The sequence below is a fragment of the Cydia pomonella genome, chromosome 1 (assembly GCF_033807575.1).
Source record: "Cydia pomonella isolate Wapato2018A chromosome 1, ilCydPomo1, whole genome shotgun sequence".
Classification (NCBI taxonomy): Eukaryota; Metazoa; Arthropoda; class Insecta; order Lepidoptera; family Tortricidae; genus Cydia; species Cydia pomonella.
The window spans coordinates 23,914,434-23,932,602 of NC_084703.1; the positions used below are offsets into that span (position 1 = coordinate 23,914,434).

Sequence of the window (18,169 nt, forward strand, 5' to 3'; positions counted from 1 at the left end):
GTACAAATAGTACATCAGGTGGTAGTGGTAAGTAAGTCATGTTTTGGCTCAATGGAAAAACCTACAATGAATAACACTGCACTTTTTATTCTGAAAACTTAAATCCGGAAAACTTCAGTTCACATTTTAGTCACTATAAGTAAAAATAAGTGACAAAGAAAATGACCTTTTCAGCTAAACTTTTGTTACGTGTCAGATGTGTTAAAAGAAACAATAATAAAATAAAAGCTCTGGCTTAAAAGCGCATACACATTCAGTAATATTTACGTAACTCGTTTAAAAACTACTTACAGTGTTATTTTAAGTCGAGTCTCACTCGTTAAATTGCAATATTACATAGTTCCAAAAAACCGAATAATCTGATTTTTGGCTTAAAAATTCGGATTTTTCAACGGATTGGAAATCACGGGAAAAATCGGATTTTCTAACTTCAGATAAACCGGATTAGAATCGGTAAGTATATTTATGGTATTTACTCAAGCCACAAATGGCTTAAGTTTGAAGTTATCGCTTTCGGAAAAATAAGGTATGATGGTGATATATATGTCTGGAGGTAGTGACTCGTTTATGGATGGTAATGATACTGCATGTGTGGTGATGATTATTTGTGAAGCAAATTATAATAAGTATATAAAAAAAACATATTTAAAAAAGACGACTTTTTTTAAATGTAAAGATATTTATCCTTCATAATTAAAATTAAAAATAACATTTATTTGAACATAAGAATATGTATGCTTTTATTTGAAAATTACAATAAATGTATTCTTATTAAGTATCTGTATTGTTTATTTTTACTACATTTATATTCCGAAATAAAACTGTATCACTGATTTCTACTCCATTAGTCCTGTTCCTTATGTCACGTGCACTCGATCGTCCGTTCCCGCGGTAATTTACCTATGTTATAAAATATTTGACATCAGAAACCGAATTTGTCGACCGCGTACGTAAGCATTCGTGATTAGGCAACCTTAGCTATATTGTAATACATAATATGTAACTATTCCGCCCTACAAACTACAAGTGATGTGTTGTGTTGGTGTCAGCTTCATTCCATTTACATACGCGCGCGGTGCCTCTGGCGTGTGGTCGCCAATAGTGTAGTATCGGCAACCACGTATGCTTCCCGTTCTTCCCACGATGCATTTAACTGCAGTACGCATTAATACTAAAAAGTGCCTGTTTCGATTGTGTTATGGATTATCCTGTTCCTTCGCCTGCTCTTTCCAGGCCAGATATAGCCGGACGCTGGTACCTAGGATACAACGATTTTGCGCCACCATCATTTCAATTGTAAGTTTTATAAGTATATAAATTATTCACTATTCATGTTGCATATAAACGTAAAGTTTTAAAAGTTAAAAGCCTGTTTTCATGTTTAGTACTATCTCTTATATGCGATATCAAGTGGTCATCATTAAATAATTAAATAATGTGGTGTATGTTCTCAATAAGTGACACGTAACGTCCGTATTGGCCTCATTTTCTTATTGTGCATGTGAAGGAGAGGTAATCCGAATTGCATCAAGCAAAGCGTACGAGTATATCTTTTAAGTTTCAATAGCGTAATATTAGGTCATATTTTTTAACTCAGTTTCATTTAAAAAAAATTGTTTTAATTTGTTATGTTACGGAAATTTGAATCAGATTCCGATATTCGATTGAGCTAAAAGGCAACTTCGGTGATTCTGTTTGACAGACTAGTGGCCGAAGGTGGTAATAAATAAATATAAGGAACTTTTTATGTAGTCTTCATCGAGTTTGTGCCTTTTGGAAGCTTGATATGTAGCAAAAAAAGTGAAGTCGGCAATAAAATGTTAAGCTTATGAATTGTTGTGCTATTAATTCGTCTAAAAAAATAATCCAATATCTATTTCATTTTGGAAGTTATTTTTTGTACTAAGCAAAACCATTATTAGGTAAAAGCGGATTTCATCCTACATTTGGGCGACTACGAGGGATTTTCAAAAATGAGCTAGTGAAAACTTGGTCAACATTGCCTACTCGTACCATGCCACACATTGTCAGGTTTAGAAAAACAGAGATTCTCTACCAAGATGAAATAATAATTATATCTAATTCAAATAATGCACTCTAAGCAATCTGTTTTGTAGAGTTTATCTACCTAATGTTTTTTCCAAGTCTACCGTAACGTTTAGCCAGTATTCGGTATCCTTCCTACTCATGTTTTCGGTTAATGCGATCTATTAGTCCACTAGATATATAAAATTCAGGGTTGTATCTTTATTTCAAACGGAATAATAAAATAATGATGTATATACACGTACTATATATATTATGTTATAAACCAGTATATCTTAAGTTAAACAGATAAAGGTCAAATAAGTTGTTAGATCATGTCTCGTCAATTGGCGGTGCGTCTGTGCTCCGGGACTAACAGGATAACTTTATAATAATATTAGTTAGAAAGATTAATTAACGCTTTTCTACAAATCTCCGAGTTTTTTTTTGTTTAGCACAAGGAAATATATTTTTAATTGGTTGCGATCTGTTTTGCAAAACAATACTTGCGACAAAGTGTTATCACTAAGTAACGACCAAGATGATGGAATCACAATGCTATGATATTTGATGATGTAGCGAGACTGAGTTATACTCGTACTTGATAGATTTTATATCATAACATTCATACCAAGTGAGAGTCAGAATGGCGGGTGTACCTAAATAAAATTAAATGAAAACCATACCATAGTTTTGTACCTAATTTGCACTATTTAGTACCTCCTTTAAAAAAAATTGTACCTCACGGTACTTAAAGTTATCACCAAAAAACAGTACACCCGCCATCCTGACAGTCAGAATGGCGGGTGTACTTTGTTGAGCTATGTTCCCGTGGTTATTGATAAATTCTATAAAAGCCAAATTTTTGTACCCTTTTTTGTACCTTCATATTCAATTATAATATGAGTCATTTTATTTGTGGTTTCCAAGTTTTACTCATTTTATATTTTGCTTGCTATTACAATTTTGCAGGCGTTATAATTTTTCAAGTTATCGATTTCATTTTTAAGAAAAAACGCTAAAGTACAATTATTTTTATTACGTCAGGATTTAGTACCTTTAATGTTTAATCTGTTCAGTTCAAACAACTTAGTAAATCATGTCTTAAAGGCTAGGCGCCAATTTAAAGAAATCTTCCTAAGAAAAATCATTTTTATTAAGAAAAAACGCTAAGGTACAATTATTTTTATTACGCCGGGATTTAGTACCTTTGATGTTTAATCTGTTAAGTTCAAATACCTCATAAATCATATCTTAAAAAAAGGCTAGGCGCCAATTCAGAGAAATCTTCCTAAGAAAAATCATTTTTAAGACATGATTTTCTAAAGTACACCCGCCATTCTGACTGTCAGGATGGCGGGTGTACTGTTTTTTGATGATAACTTTATGTACCGTGAGGTACAATTTTTTTTAATGGAGGTACTAAATAGTACAAATTAGGTACATAAATATGGTATGCTTTTCAATTATTTTTATTTAGGTACACCCGCCATTCTGACTCTCACCATACCAATGTATTCATTAGATGATCAACCCTCTAAGAAAACATGCAATTAAATTAATGATGAGTATCGATTAAAAAATAATTTGTGCTGTTCAGAACAAAATTACTGACCTAGCAACAACGTTAAGTAAATGCCTTATTACATCTATCTTTTTCAAATCACTTTGTAAACAAGGCTGTTTTTTGGTAAAAGAATAGATTTCTGATGGCTGGTCTGAGCTTTCCGTTGCACGAAATACTAGAATATCCTTAACATTAATAAAAATAAAACTTTGTGTCGAATTGCCAAAAATATTTAATCTTTATATTTTTACACTGAACTAGAAATGTATAGCCAATAGAAATATTAGCCGATTATATCTTTAATTTTAATTAGCTATGTAATGGTAACTGAGTCCTCATATTATGTGGAACGGAAAATGGCTGTTAGGATGCGAACTCAGATGGTAGCATCTGTTGACCGTTCCTTTTATCATTTCCCACAAAATGTGGGTAGATGTACTTAATAATCCCTTTAATATTCACCTAGAAGTACAAGAAATAGTGTGCTGGGGCTGTTATGCTGTATAAAAGTTATTTTTTGCGGATGTAAAAAGTAACAGCATTTTGTGTAGTTTTGTTAAAATCATCTCATCTCATCATATTGTGTAACCTGAAAAGTTCTGTAGGAGCTTACATTTTACAGTGTCACAACAAGACAAACATAATTAGAAATATTTTCCGAATATTTGGTACTTTAACCGAATTATTCGGCCTAATATGAACATCGGAAAACTTGCCGTAAATGCCGAATAATTACCGAATATTCGGATCATCACATTCATCACTAGTATATATAAGTCTATGAGTCCTGTCCGTTTTGGTATGCTCTGCTGAATTCTTTGTTTCGATAATTCGGTGTTAAGGCACTGCCAATATAAATTATAGTTACTCAAATAAATAATGGTTCATACAATTCCTAGTAAATAAATGTCTTCACAATCAGTTATAATGTTAGTATAATTATAAATATTCATACTTGAACCAGTATGTAATATATGTGTCGGCGGTCGATCGTCAGAGAGATCAGACAGATCATGAATCGTTAAACGTGAAAATCTATTGTCTCTTTCCATGAGTCGACGTAGCTCCACCACGCAGAGCTCCTATTTTTGGACAGTTTAACTGAAGCAACATAACGGATCTATCCTACTATGTATTGATTTAATGTGACTACACACAACATTACTATCTGCCTGATCTTACGATCGGCCGCCGACATATATCATATAATATCAAAAAGTGTGATTGACCTTATATGTAGTTTCGTTTAATTCATACTAGTTAGCCACATTAAAAGTACTTGCACACTTGTAAGGCTTCTTTCCAATACAAACTTTAAAGTTAATTGCAAATGTATCCACAGGCTTCGTAAATTGGTAAATTAATTAGTGTTATTGTATTAGTTGTGGCAGCCAACTAATGACGTAGGTATCGATTCGCCAGTGGAGGTACTTGCGAAGCCGTACTGCTGCGGCGTGCTGCCAGACCTTGCAAATATACCTAATGCCATTGAAACCTTCACCCTCAATGTTCAACGTTGTGCTAAATTTAAGTTTAAGATCCGACACCCAACTGGTTGAGCTCTAATTGTATAGAAACATAGCCTACCTACGGATGTTTCATGTAATTTCATGATCCATTTGGTAAATACATATCAATAGTTAGCGTGAGGATACTCGTATGCCATTGCCATGCACGCACTTCAAAGTGAACGTCAAATGGCGGTAAAAGACAACTTTTTTCACTCACGTCACGCAACCATAGTTGATATTTAATTTTATTTAAAGACTAGCTAGAATCGGCCCCAACTGCCATATTGTTCGATGTCAAGTAACATGCGAGATTTGCTAGAAAAATACACTTAATTTGGGATAAAACGTCACCTCGACTGATATTAGAATAGAGATCAAATCAAACTTGCTGCCCGATGGCCAAGTCTACCGTCGCGCGGTGCGGCGTATCTTTTGTATCCTTCTAATTCTCTGGCTTTACGCCCCATCTTAAACAATTCTAATCAACATTTGACACTCCCATATCACGTTTTTTTTTAATTCATCGTAGTAAAAAGTATTTCTTTAAAAATATACTAGATAAAATTAGACTGACTAAACGGAACTCAAGATTATCCCATTATGCTCGTAGTCTTAGTATGGTATTACTCCCCCCTCTAACTTTTGAACCATGGAACTCAAAAAATCATAAAAAATCTAGAGATAAGTCGTTTTTGAGTTATCGCCAAAAGCTCTCCCTTCTCAGTAAAAAGACGTAAGACAATGAGTTATGAAGAAACTTACGGGTTATATTCACTATTTACCAAGTTGTTATCAGTGGAAACTCTTGGGATTTTTTTTCTCAGTAGAAGACACCAACAAACAATTTAAAAGTTCAAAACTAATATAAACGGTTAAATATTATAGTATAAATATAGAGAGTATTTTAATATACAGGATGATCAATCCAAATGGGTCAGTAGGGAGAAGTCAGAAACTATGAGAGATAGCGAAATCTGTTCTTAGGAACCATGGCTTCGATTTTAGATTTAATAATAATGACATTCAAACTTTTTTTTTAAACTTTCATACATAACCGGGAATCGAACCTGGTCAATATTCTTTATGTAATCGCGTGTAGTATTTGTTTGTATAATTGATCCTGAAAGTATAAGGACTGAGGAAATTTTGCTATGAAATCTTGTGTAAACATTAGACTGAAATGCCCACGATTTAAATAATTTGCATTATCAATAAAAACGGTCACCCTGCACCACTCCTGCTTTACTTCAAAAATCACGTTTGTTATATGGAGCCCTACTTAAATCTTTATTTTATTCTGTTTTTAGTATTTGTTGCTATAGCGGCAACAGAATACATCAGCTGTGAAAATTTTAGCTGTCTAGCTATCACAGATCACGAGATACAGCCTGGTGACAGACGGACGGACAGACAGATAGACAGACGGACAGCGAAGTCTTAGTAATAGGGTCCCGTTTTTACCCTTTGGGTACGGAACCCTAAATATGTGTTCCTTATGACTTATGATTCGCACATCCTTATCATGGGGGATGGTGATGTCGACGAGCACGGCCCGGCGTTGCGATCCATCCATTATCACGATACTCACGATGTCATTTTTTATTTTATTATTATTTAGGGGGTGTACCGAAAAAAACTGTAAACTTCAAATAAAATAAAAATGATTCGATTAAGAACAAACTAAGGTTTTTAGACTAACTATAATAAAAAGCGACTTTTAGATAATTGTCTTTTTTATATTTATTATTTGTTCTGTAGGAGTGATAGGCATCAGCTTCTACCTAGTGCATTCAGTGGCAGCCTTTTACGGAACCGTTTTTCATATTTGCCTGCATCAGCCCACCTGCTGGAATTGTTAATGTTTTTTGGCTGTTTCATTCTTCTCTTTAAATATTTTGATTTGAGCACAATAATAGTTGAGAGAACGGGACTGCAGGACGTTTGGACCTCTTACTCTATTCTACGTCAACTGTCAAATGTGATTTATGTACGAAGAAAATTGTATGATTTTCGACTTGGCCTAGAATTAAGTAACACACATTTTCTGTAGCTAAAAAGCTACCCTAGCCTTCGTACTAAGAACTGAACTTTCATCGTAGCTCGGTGCACTTTAGCCGCATACCTACCCCAGTTTCTACGATAATTATGACAGGTATGCTTTGTTTTCGCAAATTCTATTAGCAATCTTTGTGATGGGCACAGGGTCACTTGTTTCTAGAGATCTACCGCTTCGAAGTCTCTGTTCAAGAGACAACTTACTAAATTAGTTATTTATTATGAAATGCACGTTTAAGTGTTTCAAAATCAGGCATGTAGGAAGTTGCAATTTTTTTTTGCTATTTGGAAAAAACAAATTTCCTGTGAACTCTTCTATTTGCCGGTGTAAAGTCGAACAGCGTAAAACCAGAATTATTTATATTGGAATATATAATATAAATAAAAAAAAAAACAATATTTTTATTTCAGAACCTTCAGAATTCCATAAAACATTGTTAGTACCATCGTTATAGCTAAGGGTTAGTAAGTACATTAAAATCAAATCCAAACATAATATAAATAATAAATAATTGACAATATTGACATAATACTTTCAACAATGAATCACGATTCATAGTAAAATCACATTAATTGAAATAATGAATATAAAAATAATTAATAAATTAACATGTCAGATTCAAAATAAGTAGACTAGAATAATAATAATTAGTATATCAAAATTTACTATTTCTTATTCATATTTCTATAAATAATGATTTCATGTCAAAAGGGCAATAGGTACAAGTATAAAAATGTCGAGATATTTTAATTATAATTCGCAACAGCTTACGCAGCCCACCGACGCGCTCAGCAGAACCATGTCGTCCGTAGCTTATGTTGTTGACGCAAACCCCATCCACATGACAGCCGACATGGGTTCTACTGAGCTTCTCGATTAGTCCATTAACATACGTTAGCATAACATTAGGTTGAAGAGCGTAGGTGAAGCAGGGACCGGAAAACCCGTTCATTTGGCTTACCCGTTCGAATGGGTAACCCCTTCATATGATAAGCTAATCGTTTGTGTAACCCGTTCAACCGGTTACCCAACAATAATGATTAACCCGTATTATTCAGATTAACCTAATCGTAACAAGTGGTTACCGCTTACAGGAGCTGATTCGGTTTGTGTTTTGCATGTACTAACCGGTAACCTTTCGGTTTAGGGTAAGCCTTACCCCTCTTCCGCGCCTTTCCCCCACCGCTGCGGCACCGCGGCAGAGATGGGCATTACGTAATTGATTGACGATAGTTATATTGTAACTACCGACGTAAAAGTACTTTTCGTTAATGTTGACTTACTATATAGATGCTTATTTGTATCCGGTTTTAGTAAGATGGCGGCCACACACTTTGTCATAAAAATCATCATTTTTAGGTTTTAGGAGGTTCCGATTTCGAAAATAATGACGATTTTGGAATCCAAGATGGCGGCCATGCAGTAAGTCATAAAAGTCGTCATGTAAATCGGTTTTTAGGTTTATGGGAGTGCAGATTTAGAAAAAGATGACCATTTTGGAGTCCAAGATGGTGACCATGTACTATGTCATAAAAATCGTCATGGATGTCGTTATATAGGTTTTAGGGAGTGCAGATTTCGAAAATCATGACTATTTTGGAATCCAAGATGGCGGCCATGCAATTTGTCATAAAAGTCGTCATGGATGGAGTCCAAGATGGTGACCATGTATTATGTCATAAAAATCGTCATGGATGTCGTTTTATAGGTTTTAGGGAGTGCGGATTTCTAAAATCATGACTATTTTGGAATCCAAGATGGCAGCCATGCAATTTTTCATAAAAGTCGTCATGGATATCGTTTTATACGTTTTAGGGAGTGCGGATTTCGAAAATCATGACTATTTTGGAATCCAAGATGGTGGCCATGCAATTTGTCATAAAAGTCGTCATGGATGTCGTTTCATACGTTTTAGGGAGTGCAGATTCCGAAAAAGATGACCATTTTGGAGTCCAAGATGGTGACCATGTACAATGACATAAAAATCGTCATGGATGTCGTTACATAAGTTTTAGGGAGTGCAGATTTTGAAAATCATGTCTATTTTGGAATCCAAGATGGCGGCCATGCAATTTCTTATAAAAGTCGTCATGGATGGAGTCCAAGATGGTGACCATGTACTACGTCATAAAAATCGTCATGGATGTCGTTTTATAGGTTTTAGGGGGTGCGGATTTCGAAAATCATGACTATTTTGGAATCCAAGATGGCGGCCATGCAATTTGTCATAAAAGTCGTCATGGATGTCGTTTTATACGTTTTAGGGAGTGCGGATTTCGAAAATGATGACCATTTCGAAGTCCAAGATGGCGGCCATGCAATTTGTCATAAAAGTCTTTATTGATGTCGTTTTATAGGTTTTAGGGAATGCAGATTTCGAAAATCATGACTATTTTGGAATCCAAGATGGCGGCCGTGCAATTTGTCATAAAAGTCGTCATGGATGGAGTCCAAGATGGTGACCATGTACTACGTCATAAAAATCGTCATGGATGTCGTTTTATAGGTTTTAGGGAGTGCGGATTTCGAAAATCATGACTATTTTGGAATCCAAGATGGCGGCCATGCAATTTGTCATAAAAGTCGTCATGGATGTCGTTTTATACGTTTTAGGGAGTGCGGATTTCGAAAATGATGACCATTTCGAAGTCCAAGATGGCGGCCATGCAATTTGTCATAAAAGTCTTTATTGATGTCGTTTTATAGGTTTTAGGGAATGCAGATTTCGAAAATCATGACTATTTTGGAATCCAAGATGGCGGCCGTGCAATTTGTCATAAAAGTCGTCATGGATGGAGTCCAAGATGGTGACCATGTACTACGTCATAAAAATCGTCATGGATGTCGTTTTATAGGTTTTAGGGAGTGCGGATTTCGAAAATGATGACCATTTCGAAGTCCAAGATGGCGGCCATGCAATTTGTCATAAAAGTCTTTATTGATGTCGTTTTATAGGTTTTAGGGAATGCAGATTTCGAAAATCATGGCTATTTTGGAATGCAAGATGGCGGCCGTGCAATTTGTCATAAAAGTCGTCATGGATGGAGTCCAAGATGGTGACCATGTACTACGTCATAAAAATCGTCATGGATGTCGTTTTATAGGTTTTAGGGAGTGCAGATTTCGAAAATCATGACTATTTTGGAATCCAAGGTGGCGGCCATGCAATTTGGCATAAAAGTCTTTACTGATGTCGTTTTATAGGTTTTAGGGAATGCGGATTTCGAAAATCATGACTATTTTGGAATCCAATATGGCGGCCATGCAATTTGTCATAAAAGTTGTCATGGATGTCGTTTTATACGTTTTAGGAAGTGCAGATTTCGAAAAAGATTACCATTTTGGAGTCCAAGATGGTGACCATGTACAATGTCATAAAAATCGTCATGGATGTCATTATATAGAATTTAGGGAGTGCAGATTTCGAAAATGATGACTATTTTCGAATCCAAGGTGGAGTCCATGCAATTTGTCATAAAAGTCGTCATAGATATCGTTTAATAGGTTTTAGGGAGTGCGGATTTCGAAAATGATGACCATTTTGAAATCAAAGGTGGCGGCCACACATTTTGTCATAAAAGTCATCATGGAAGTAATTTTTTAGGTTTTAGGGAGTGCGGATTTCGAAAATCATGACTATTTTGGAATCCGAGATGGCAGCCTTGTTTTTTGTCATAATAGTCGTCATGGATATCGTTTTATAGGTTTTAGAGAGTGCGGATTTCGAAAAAGATGATAATTTTGGAATTCATGATGGCGACCATGAAATATGTCAGAAAAATAGTCATGGATGTCGTTGTATAGGTTTTACGGAGTGCGGATTTCGAAAATCATGACTATTTTGGAATCCAAGATGGCGACCATGCAATTTGTCATAAAAGTCGTCATGGATGTCGTTTTATAGGTTTTAGGGAGTGCGGATTTCGAAAGTCATGACTATATTGGAATCCAAGATGGCGGCCATGCAACTTGTCATAAAAGTTGTCATGGATGTCGTTTTATAGGTTTTAGGGAATGTGGTTTTCAAAAATGACGAACCTCAACCATGTGTATCGTAAAAAACTCGTCATGACATTTAAAATGAGCTTAAACTCGATAGCATTATGGGAAGTCATCGATGAGTTCCATTGACAACTTCCGATTTCACTATCAGACCTTCGTCGCCATGTGTATCGTAAAGAACTCTTCAAGACCTTTTAAATGAGCCCAAACTCAATAGCATTACTAGTAGTTATCGATGAGTTCCATCAACACCTTCCGATTCCACCATCAGACCCTCGCCACCATGTGTATCGTAAAGAACTCGTGAAGACCTTTAAAATGCGCCCAAACTCGATAGCATTACTTGTAGTTATCGATGAGTTCCATCAACACCTTCCGATTCCACCATCAGACCCTCGCCACCATGTGTATCGTAAAGAACTCGTCAAGATATTTAAAATGAGCCCAAACTCGATAGCATTACTAGTAGTTATCGATGAGTTCCATCAACACCTTCCGATTCCACCATCAGACCCTCGCCACCATGTGTATCGTAAAAAACTCGTCAAGACCTTTAAAATGAGCCCAAACTCGATAGCATTACTAGTAGTTATCGATGAGTTCCACTGACACCTTCCGATTCCACCATCAGACCCTCGCCACCATGTGTATCGTAAAGAACTCGTCAAGACCTTTAAAATGAGCCCAAACTCAATAGCATTACTAGTAGTTATCGATGAGTTCCATCCACACCTTCCGATTCCACCATCAGACCCTCTCCCCCATGTGTATCGTAAAGAACTCGTCAAGACCTTTAAAATGAGCCCTAACTCGATGGCATTATTAGTAGTTATCGATGAGTTCCATCGACACCTTCCGATTCCACCATCAGACCCTCTCCACCATGTGTATCGTAAAGAACTCGTCAAGACCTTTAAAATGAGCCCGAACTCGATAAAATTATTAGAAGCCATTGATGAGTTCCACTGATACAGGAGATGTGCACAGACAGCTAACGATAAAGAAAGTGACTATAATAGGAGTAATAGGTACTAAACAAAAATATATCAAAATCAATGCAACGCCTTACCATATTAGGTAATTTGCCGTAAACTTTAGCATGTGTTTTGAAATCTACGTTGTGCGCTACTTGACTTAACGTACACTTTTGTTTGAATTAGCAATATTAGGTCGGCAAATTACAAAGCCTTTGACAAATACCGACTGCCGCCGCGCCGCGCCGCGCACTCGCACGTGCACGTAGGGAATGGAACCGCCGAGTTTCGCGTCGGGCGCTACGTTAATAGACCATATGCAGTTCACGTAAAAGTTAAAACAGCTTGTTCGTATTTAATCAGCGCTTGAAGCGGTAACCCTTTCCCGGGTTTTTAATATCGGTAAGCGCTAACCTGAATTAATTCAAATAAAAGGATTAGTTTCTTAACCGGTAAGCCAATCAAAAGCTTACCGAAATGAAGCGGTTTTTGGAACACAGCTTTACAATAACCCGGGTTTTTGAACGGGTTAGGGTAAGCGGGTCCGGTCCCTGAGGTGAAGTCAACCCCCCCTACCTCACCCCGCACTCCAACCTGTACTCATTAGATAGCACGTCTGCCCATCTAACGTAGTTCCACATTTCACATTCACAGCAGTGGCAGCATGGTTCCATTTTTATCACTTGTCATTTTATTAGAACGTGACAGGCATGTTGACAAATTATAAAGAGCCGACCATCTCAGCCCTACTGGTTTCCATACCAATATTTAAATATTCGAATGGTTTCCTGTGGTAAACTGGTATTCTCCAGCTTCTTTCACAGTATATCATAGGAAACCAGGTCAAAAGCCATAGACAGGTCAAGGAAACAGGCTACCGCCGGGGTTTTACTTTTGGCATAATACCTGACAGTGTGCTTAAGACATAGGATCGCAGACTCAGTAGATAACTGTGATCGAAAACCTAGTTAGTTATCATGCAGTTTAACATGGTTTAACATGGCAGTTTAACATTACTCCTATCTGCCAGGTCTCCGGTCCTGTTTTTGACAATAGGTACGATGATCGTCCGCATTAGATTATCTGGCAGATAAGAATGCGTAATACACAAGGTATAAAACATTGCCAACAACATATGACACCATGTCAAAGGCCTTAGACAGGCGTGCTCCTGTCTGTGTAATACTTGACGGCGTGATTTAGACTTAAAATTGAGGTCTCGGTAGATAATCCAGCTCTAAAACCAAACTGCCCATCATGTAAATTTAGATATCTACCAAGTCGCAAGTCCAGCACACCGTCAAGTACTTTAGCTGTTATTGTAGCCAATGAGATGGGCCTATAGTAACCTGCATCTGATAGGTCCCCGGTTTTATTTTTAACCCCCGCCAAGACGAGCAAAGGGAAGCGCAAGAGCACTACCTACCTTTTCTCGAAGCGGTTCGTCGTTTTGTTGAACCCTCATATCTTGTGTTTGGATTATACCAGATGAACAAAATTCTCGGGATATAATGCCAATAGTGGACTTATTAAGAATAAAAAAATTCAATTGCATAGCTGTCATACTTACGATTTTATTCATATCTAAAAAACTCCAATTTCGTCGCTGACTCACTCACTCACTGATGATCATCAAAACCCTTAGGGTACTTCCTGAAGTCCTACGAAGCTGAAATTTGGTATGTAGGATAGTATTAGTACGCAAACAACACAAAAAATTCAATAATTGAAATTTATTGCCCCTACGGGGGTGAAAAGGGGGGTGGAATTTTGTATGGGGAATCAATAACCGCTGAATCGACCTAGTTGAAATTTGGTATGTCGATAGTTTTTGTAATGGGGAAGGATTTAGAATAGTTATCAGCCCTAAAATCACCCCGTAAGGGTGAAAAAGGGGAGGAAAAAGGCGTAAGGGGGAAAAAAGGTGATTTTAATTAACTTTCCCTCTTTAATATATTTCTAAATATTGATCTTTTCAAAAAGTGTACTGAATCTTTTTTGTAGAAAATGTTATGTAAATTATTTACGTTTAACAAAGTTTTTTGCAGTTGGCCACCGTTTACGATTTATTTACGAAAATATAGAAAAATGGACCATAAAATTGATTTTAATTAACTTTCCCGCTTTAATATCTTTTTAAATATTGATCCTAGCGAAAAAGTGTATGATATCTTGTTTTATGGGCCACCGATTACGAGTTATTTTAGAAAAACTAAAAAAAATGACCTGTAAACCCCCCCTACCCGTTAGCCCCCATCCATCAGTACTTTCAGTAAGTTATGTAAGGCACCTTTGCCTACAACTATGGCAAAATTCACTTACGAATTATTATTTCCCCGTTTTTTCCTTAGTTTGGTGGCCTAACAAGAGATCTGATAACTTTTTGACAGTGTGAGCCTTATGGTTTGTTGGCAACATTTTACATGAAAATGTTTTTGATGGGATTTTATTATTCGTAAAAAGTAATCAGTAGCGTTCTTGTAACATGGACTTACTTAAATCCACCAAAAATTTGAAACTTTGACATATCAATGACATTTAATTTAATCGCTCGTCCGAGATAGGTAGGTACTTGCGTTTAGTAGCAAATGTATAAACTCATACTAAACACTAATCGATAAAGTTCATTCTGCTATAACATACAAATGGTGCATCATATCAAAAAAAGTAAAATAACCTTTTATTATTATTAATTTAATAAGATTATTTCTTTCAATGACATTTTATTCCGCAAATCTATTCTTTTCCCAAAAAATAAAAAAAACCTGTCAACCGGGACATATTTCATGCTAAAAGGGGGGTTGCGTCAGGGGAAGGGGAGGGGGCGCTAGTGTGTGTGTATAGCACTATACCCAAAGGTATCATACTGCATTAGTTTCATTTTGGGTATAATTTGTAATTTGACCGAACCATTATCAGATAAAAATAAATCAATGATTATTTCAGAAATTGAGTTAATTAGAATACCGTTTTTTTTAGAAAGTTACTTAAGCTCAGGAATAAACTTAAACTTAAAAAAAAAACCGTTTATAGGAAAACGTCAATTAAATCTTAAAGAATGTACGGATATGCTCACGTGACTTTTCGTTCGCATGCTGTCTTGTCAAAGCATACGTGGCAAAAGAACGGTAAAAGTACAAAAAATATTTTGGGGATACCTCTCATACAAATTGATTTTTTTTTAATTTCGCTTTTACCCAATGGTGTGAAGTATCGTTGGATAGGTCTTACAAAACGAATCAGGGATTCCAAAAACCATGTTTTGATAAAGTGAATGTTTTGGAAATCATCGCCCGAAAGAAAAAAAAGCGGCCAAGTGCAAGTCGGACTCGCCCATGAAGGGTTCCGTACCATTTATGACGTATTAAAAAAAACTACTTACTAGATCTGGTTCAAACCAATTTTCGGTGAAAGTTTGCATGGTAATGTATATCATATATTTTTTTTAGATTTTTCATTCTGTTATTTTAGAAGTTACGGGGGGGGGGGGGGGGGGGACATACATTTTTTTCACTTTGGAAGTGTCTCTCGCGCAAACTATTCAGTTTAGAAAAAAATGATATTAGAAACCTATATATCATTTTGAAGACCTATCCCTAGATACCCCACACGTATGGGTTTGATGAAAAAAAATTTTTTTTTAATTTTTATGACGTATTAAAAAAAACTACTTACTAGATCTCGTTCGAACCAATTTTCGGTGGAAGTTTGCATGGCAATGTATATCATGTATTTTTTTTAGATTTTTCATTCTGTTATTTTAGAAGTTACGGGGGGGGGGGGGGGCACACTTTTTACCACTTTGGAAGTGTCTCTCGCGCAAACTATTCAGTTTAGAAAAAAATGATATTAGAAACCTCAATATCATTTTTAAAGACCTATCCATAGATACCCCACACGTATGGGTTTGATGAAAAAAGATTTTTTGAGTTTTTGTTTTTTTTTCTATTTTTGTGTAAACATCATAATGCGGTTCATAAGATACATCTACTTACCAAGTTTGAACAGTATAGCTTTTATAGTTTCGGAAAAAAGTGGCTGTGACAGAATCGGACAGACAGACGGACATGACGAATCTATAAGGGTTCCGTTTTTTGCCATTTGGCTACGGAACCCTAAAAAATGTGTGTCTAATACAGAGTTACGTAAGTATGCCAAATCTTCAGCTTACTTGGAAAGAGTTTTGGGCTGTTCCAATTGTTCCTTTTTTGTTTGTAAATATTTGCTTAACAGTACCCCTAGTGTAAATTTAGTCGATAGCGAAACGTGATGTACGCGTTTGCGTTAAGTCTCATTTTGTATGGGTTTTTGAACAGCGCGCCAAGCGGGACGTTTTGGAAAGTCAAAAATCTCATACAAAATGACACTTAACGCAAACGCGTACGTCACGTTTCGCTGTCGAAAATATTTACACATTTACTGGTATTGCTAAGTCTAAATTTGAAGTTTAAACTTGATTTTTTTTTATCTGTGTTTTTATATAATATCTGCTCTTGGTACTTCTACGTAGTGACTTGTTGCTGACTGTAGCTTAATGACAATCATTTACTTACTTTTTAGTAGGGATTCCTTAACATTCATAATGTTCTTTGTACGTTTTTAACTAAAATAGATCATTGAACAAAAATAACTATCCTTAGAGGTTCCATGTTGTAGTGGGCGTCGTCTTGTATTCTCCGCCCATCGCGAGCCACTCCCCGCGCAAACGCCGCCCAGCAGACGAAACTGTTACGTAGGTAACCCATCAACAACTAAAATAATATCTATATCCCAGCCCAACTATACACATAATGAGATACACGATTCTTCTGTATTTAATCTGAAATATCTGTGAGTGTGTACAAATGTTATCAAAAACCGCAAATAACGGCCAGCATTAAGATTAACTATTTTGTTACAACTAATTTCTTATCTGTGAAAATTTTAATCTTGCGTATTAATAAAATCGAAATAGATTTTCTTATGTCATTCACTTCGATTTTATATGTGAAAACCAACTGATATGTTTAAAGTAGGCGACAAGCGAAATAGTTACAATACCTTTTGGTGCTGCAACAGGACAGCTTTCTGCCTTTCTTATCGAACCGCACCAGGGTCCATGTTCGACAGTGTTGACGTGTTGATTCACGCTTTTAACTTTTTCTACGACGAGTCAAACACAAAAGCTGTCACTCGGACGACACGTCACCGAAATATCAAAAGGGAAATTGAACTTTATGCATATGGACGTTGGTTGTTACTCTGTGGTCTGTGACGGATTAATCCGTCTTCGGCGTTGGACCTACAATGCGGATATATCCGTCATTGGCGTCAAAAGAGTTAAGACTTGGCTTGGCACCGGGTTTGAACATATGTATCAGTTGTTAGCGCTTATAAAAGGTTAGGTAATATTTTATTTTACCCTTTTTGAAGACGGTTTTCTTTTTACTATAAACAAAAAGCTCTGTGAAATCACGTTTTTCCCCATTTCGTCATCGACGAAGCCCTGTCGTTTCGAGCGTAATATAAAGGAAAATGACCTGCCTAACCTAAGCCTATTTTGTAACATTAGCGGTATTACCTACCATTCAAAGTTACTCAATTTATTTAGGAAATTGGGAATATTATGATGAAATAGGTTCACGGGAGTTCGCGAGATGGTAATATGAGGCATGGCAATGATTATGATAGTACATTTCGTTGCTAGTGCGGAAAGTATGTCATTACTTCACGAGTACCGAGATATCTTGCCACGAGCCGCGTAGGCGATTGACAAGACTCGGGACGAGTGAAGAATGAAATTTCCGCACGTGTAGCGAACGACGTTTTTTAATACAGTTGAAAAAAATAAGAAATACTACAAGACCTTTTTTATGCATGTTCTATAAGACAGAAACCATTATAAATATAAAATATAATACTATTATTACCTAAGTATCGTTATTTACGATTTTTTGTGTATCGTATATTTAAATTGTATGAAAACAATATCGAATGTTGCCTTTGGAAACTTAAAACATTCTTGCGGTAAGAAACTATTCAACATTAAAAAATA

General features: G+C 36.1%; 1 protein-coding gene across 7 annotated transcripts in view; it reads left to right on the forward strand.

Annotated features, from left to right (window-relative positions):
- LOC133518194 (protein cycle) overlaps window positions 1-18,169 on the forward strand; it is a 134,582-nt gene that overhangs the window by 76,129 nt on the left and 40,284 nt on the right. For 4 of the 7 annotated variants that reach the window (XR_009799453.1, XM_061851823.1, XM_061851831.1 and 1 more), the window contains exon 2: window positions 1,234-1,296. The exons of the other annotated variants lie outside the window; for them this stretch is intronic. Coding sequence is in view for 3 of the 4 variants with exons in the window: in XM_061851823.1 (XP_061707807.1) it covers window positions 1,234-1,296 (63 nt within the window). In the remaining variant the exon portion in view is untranslated. The remainder of the gene's footprint in view (window positions 1-1,233; window positions 1,297-18,169) is intronic. 7 annotated transcript variants of the gene reach the window in all.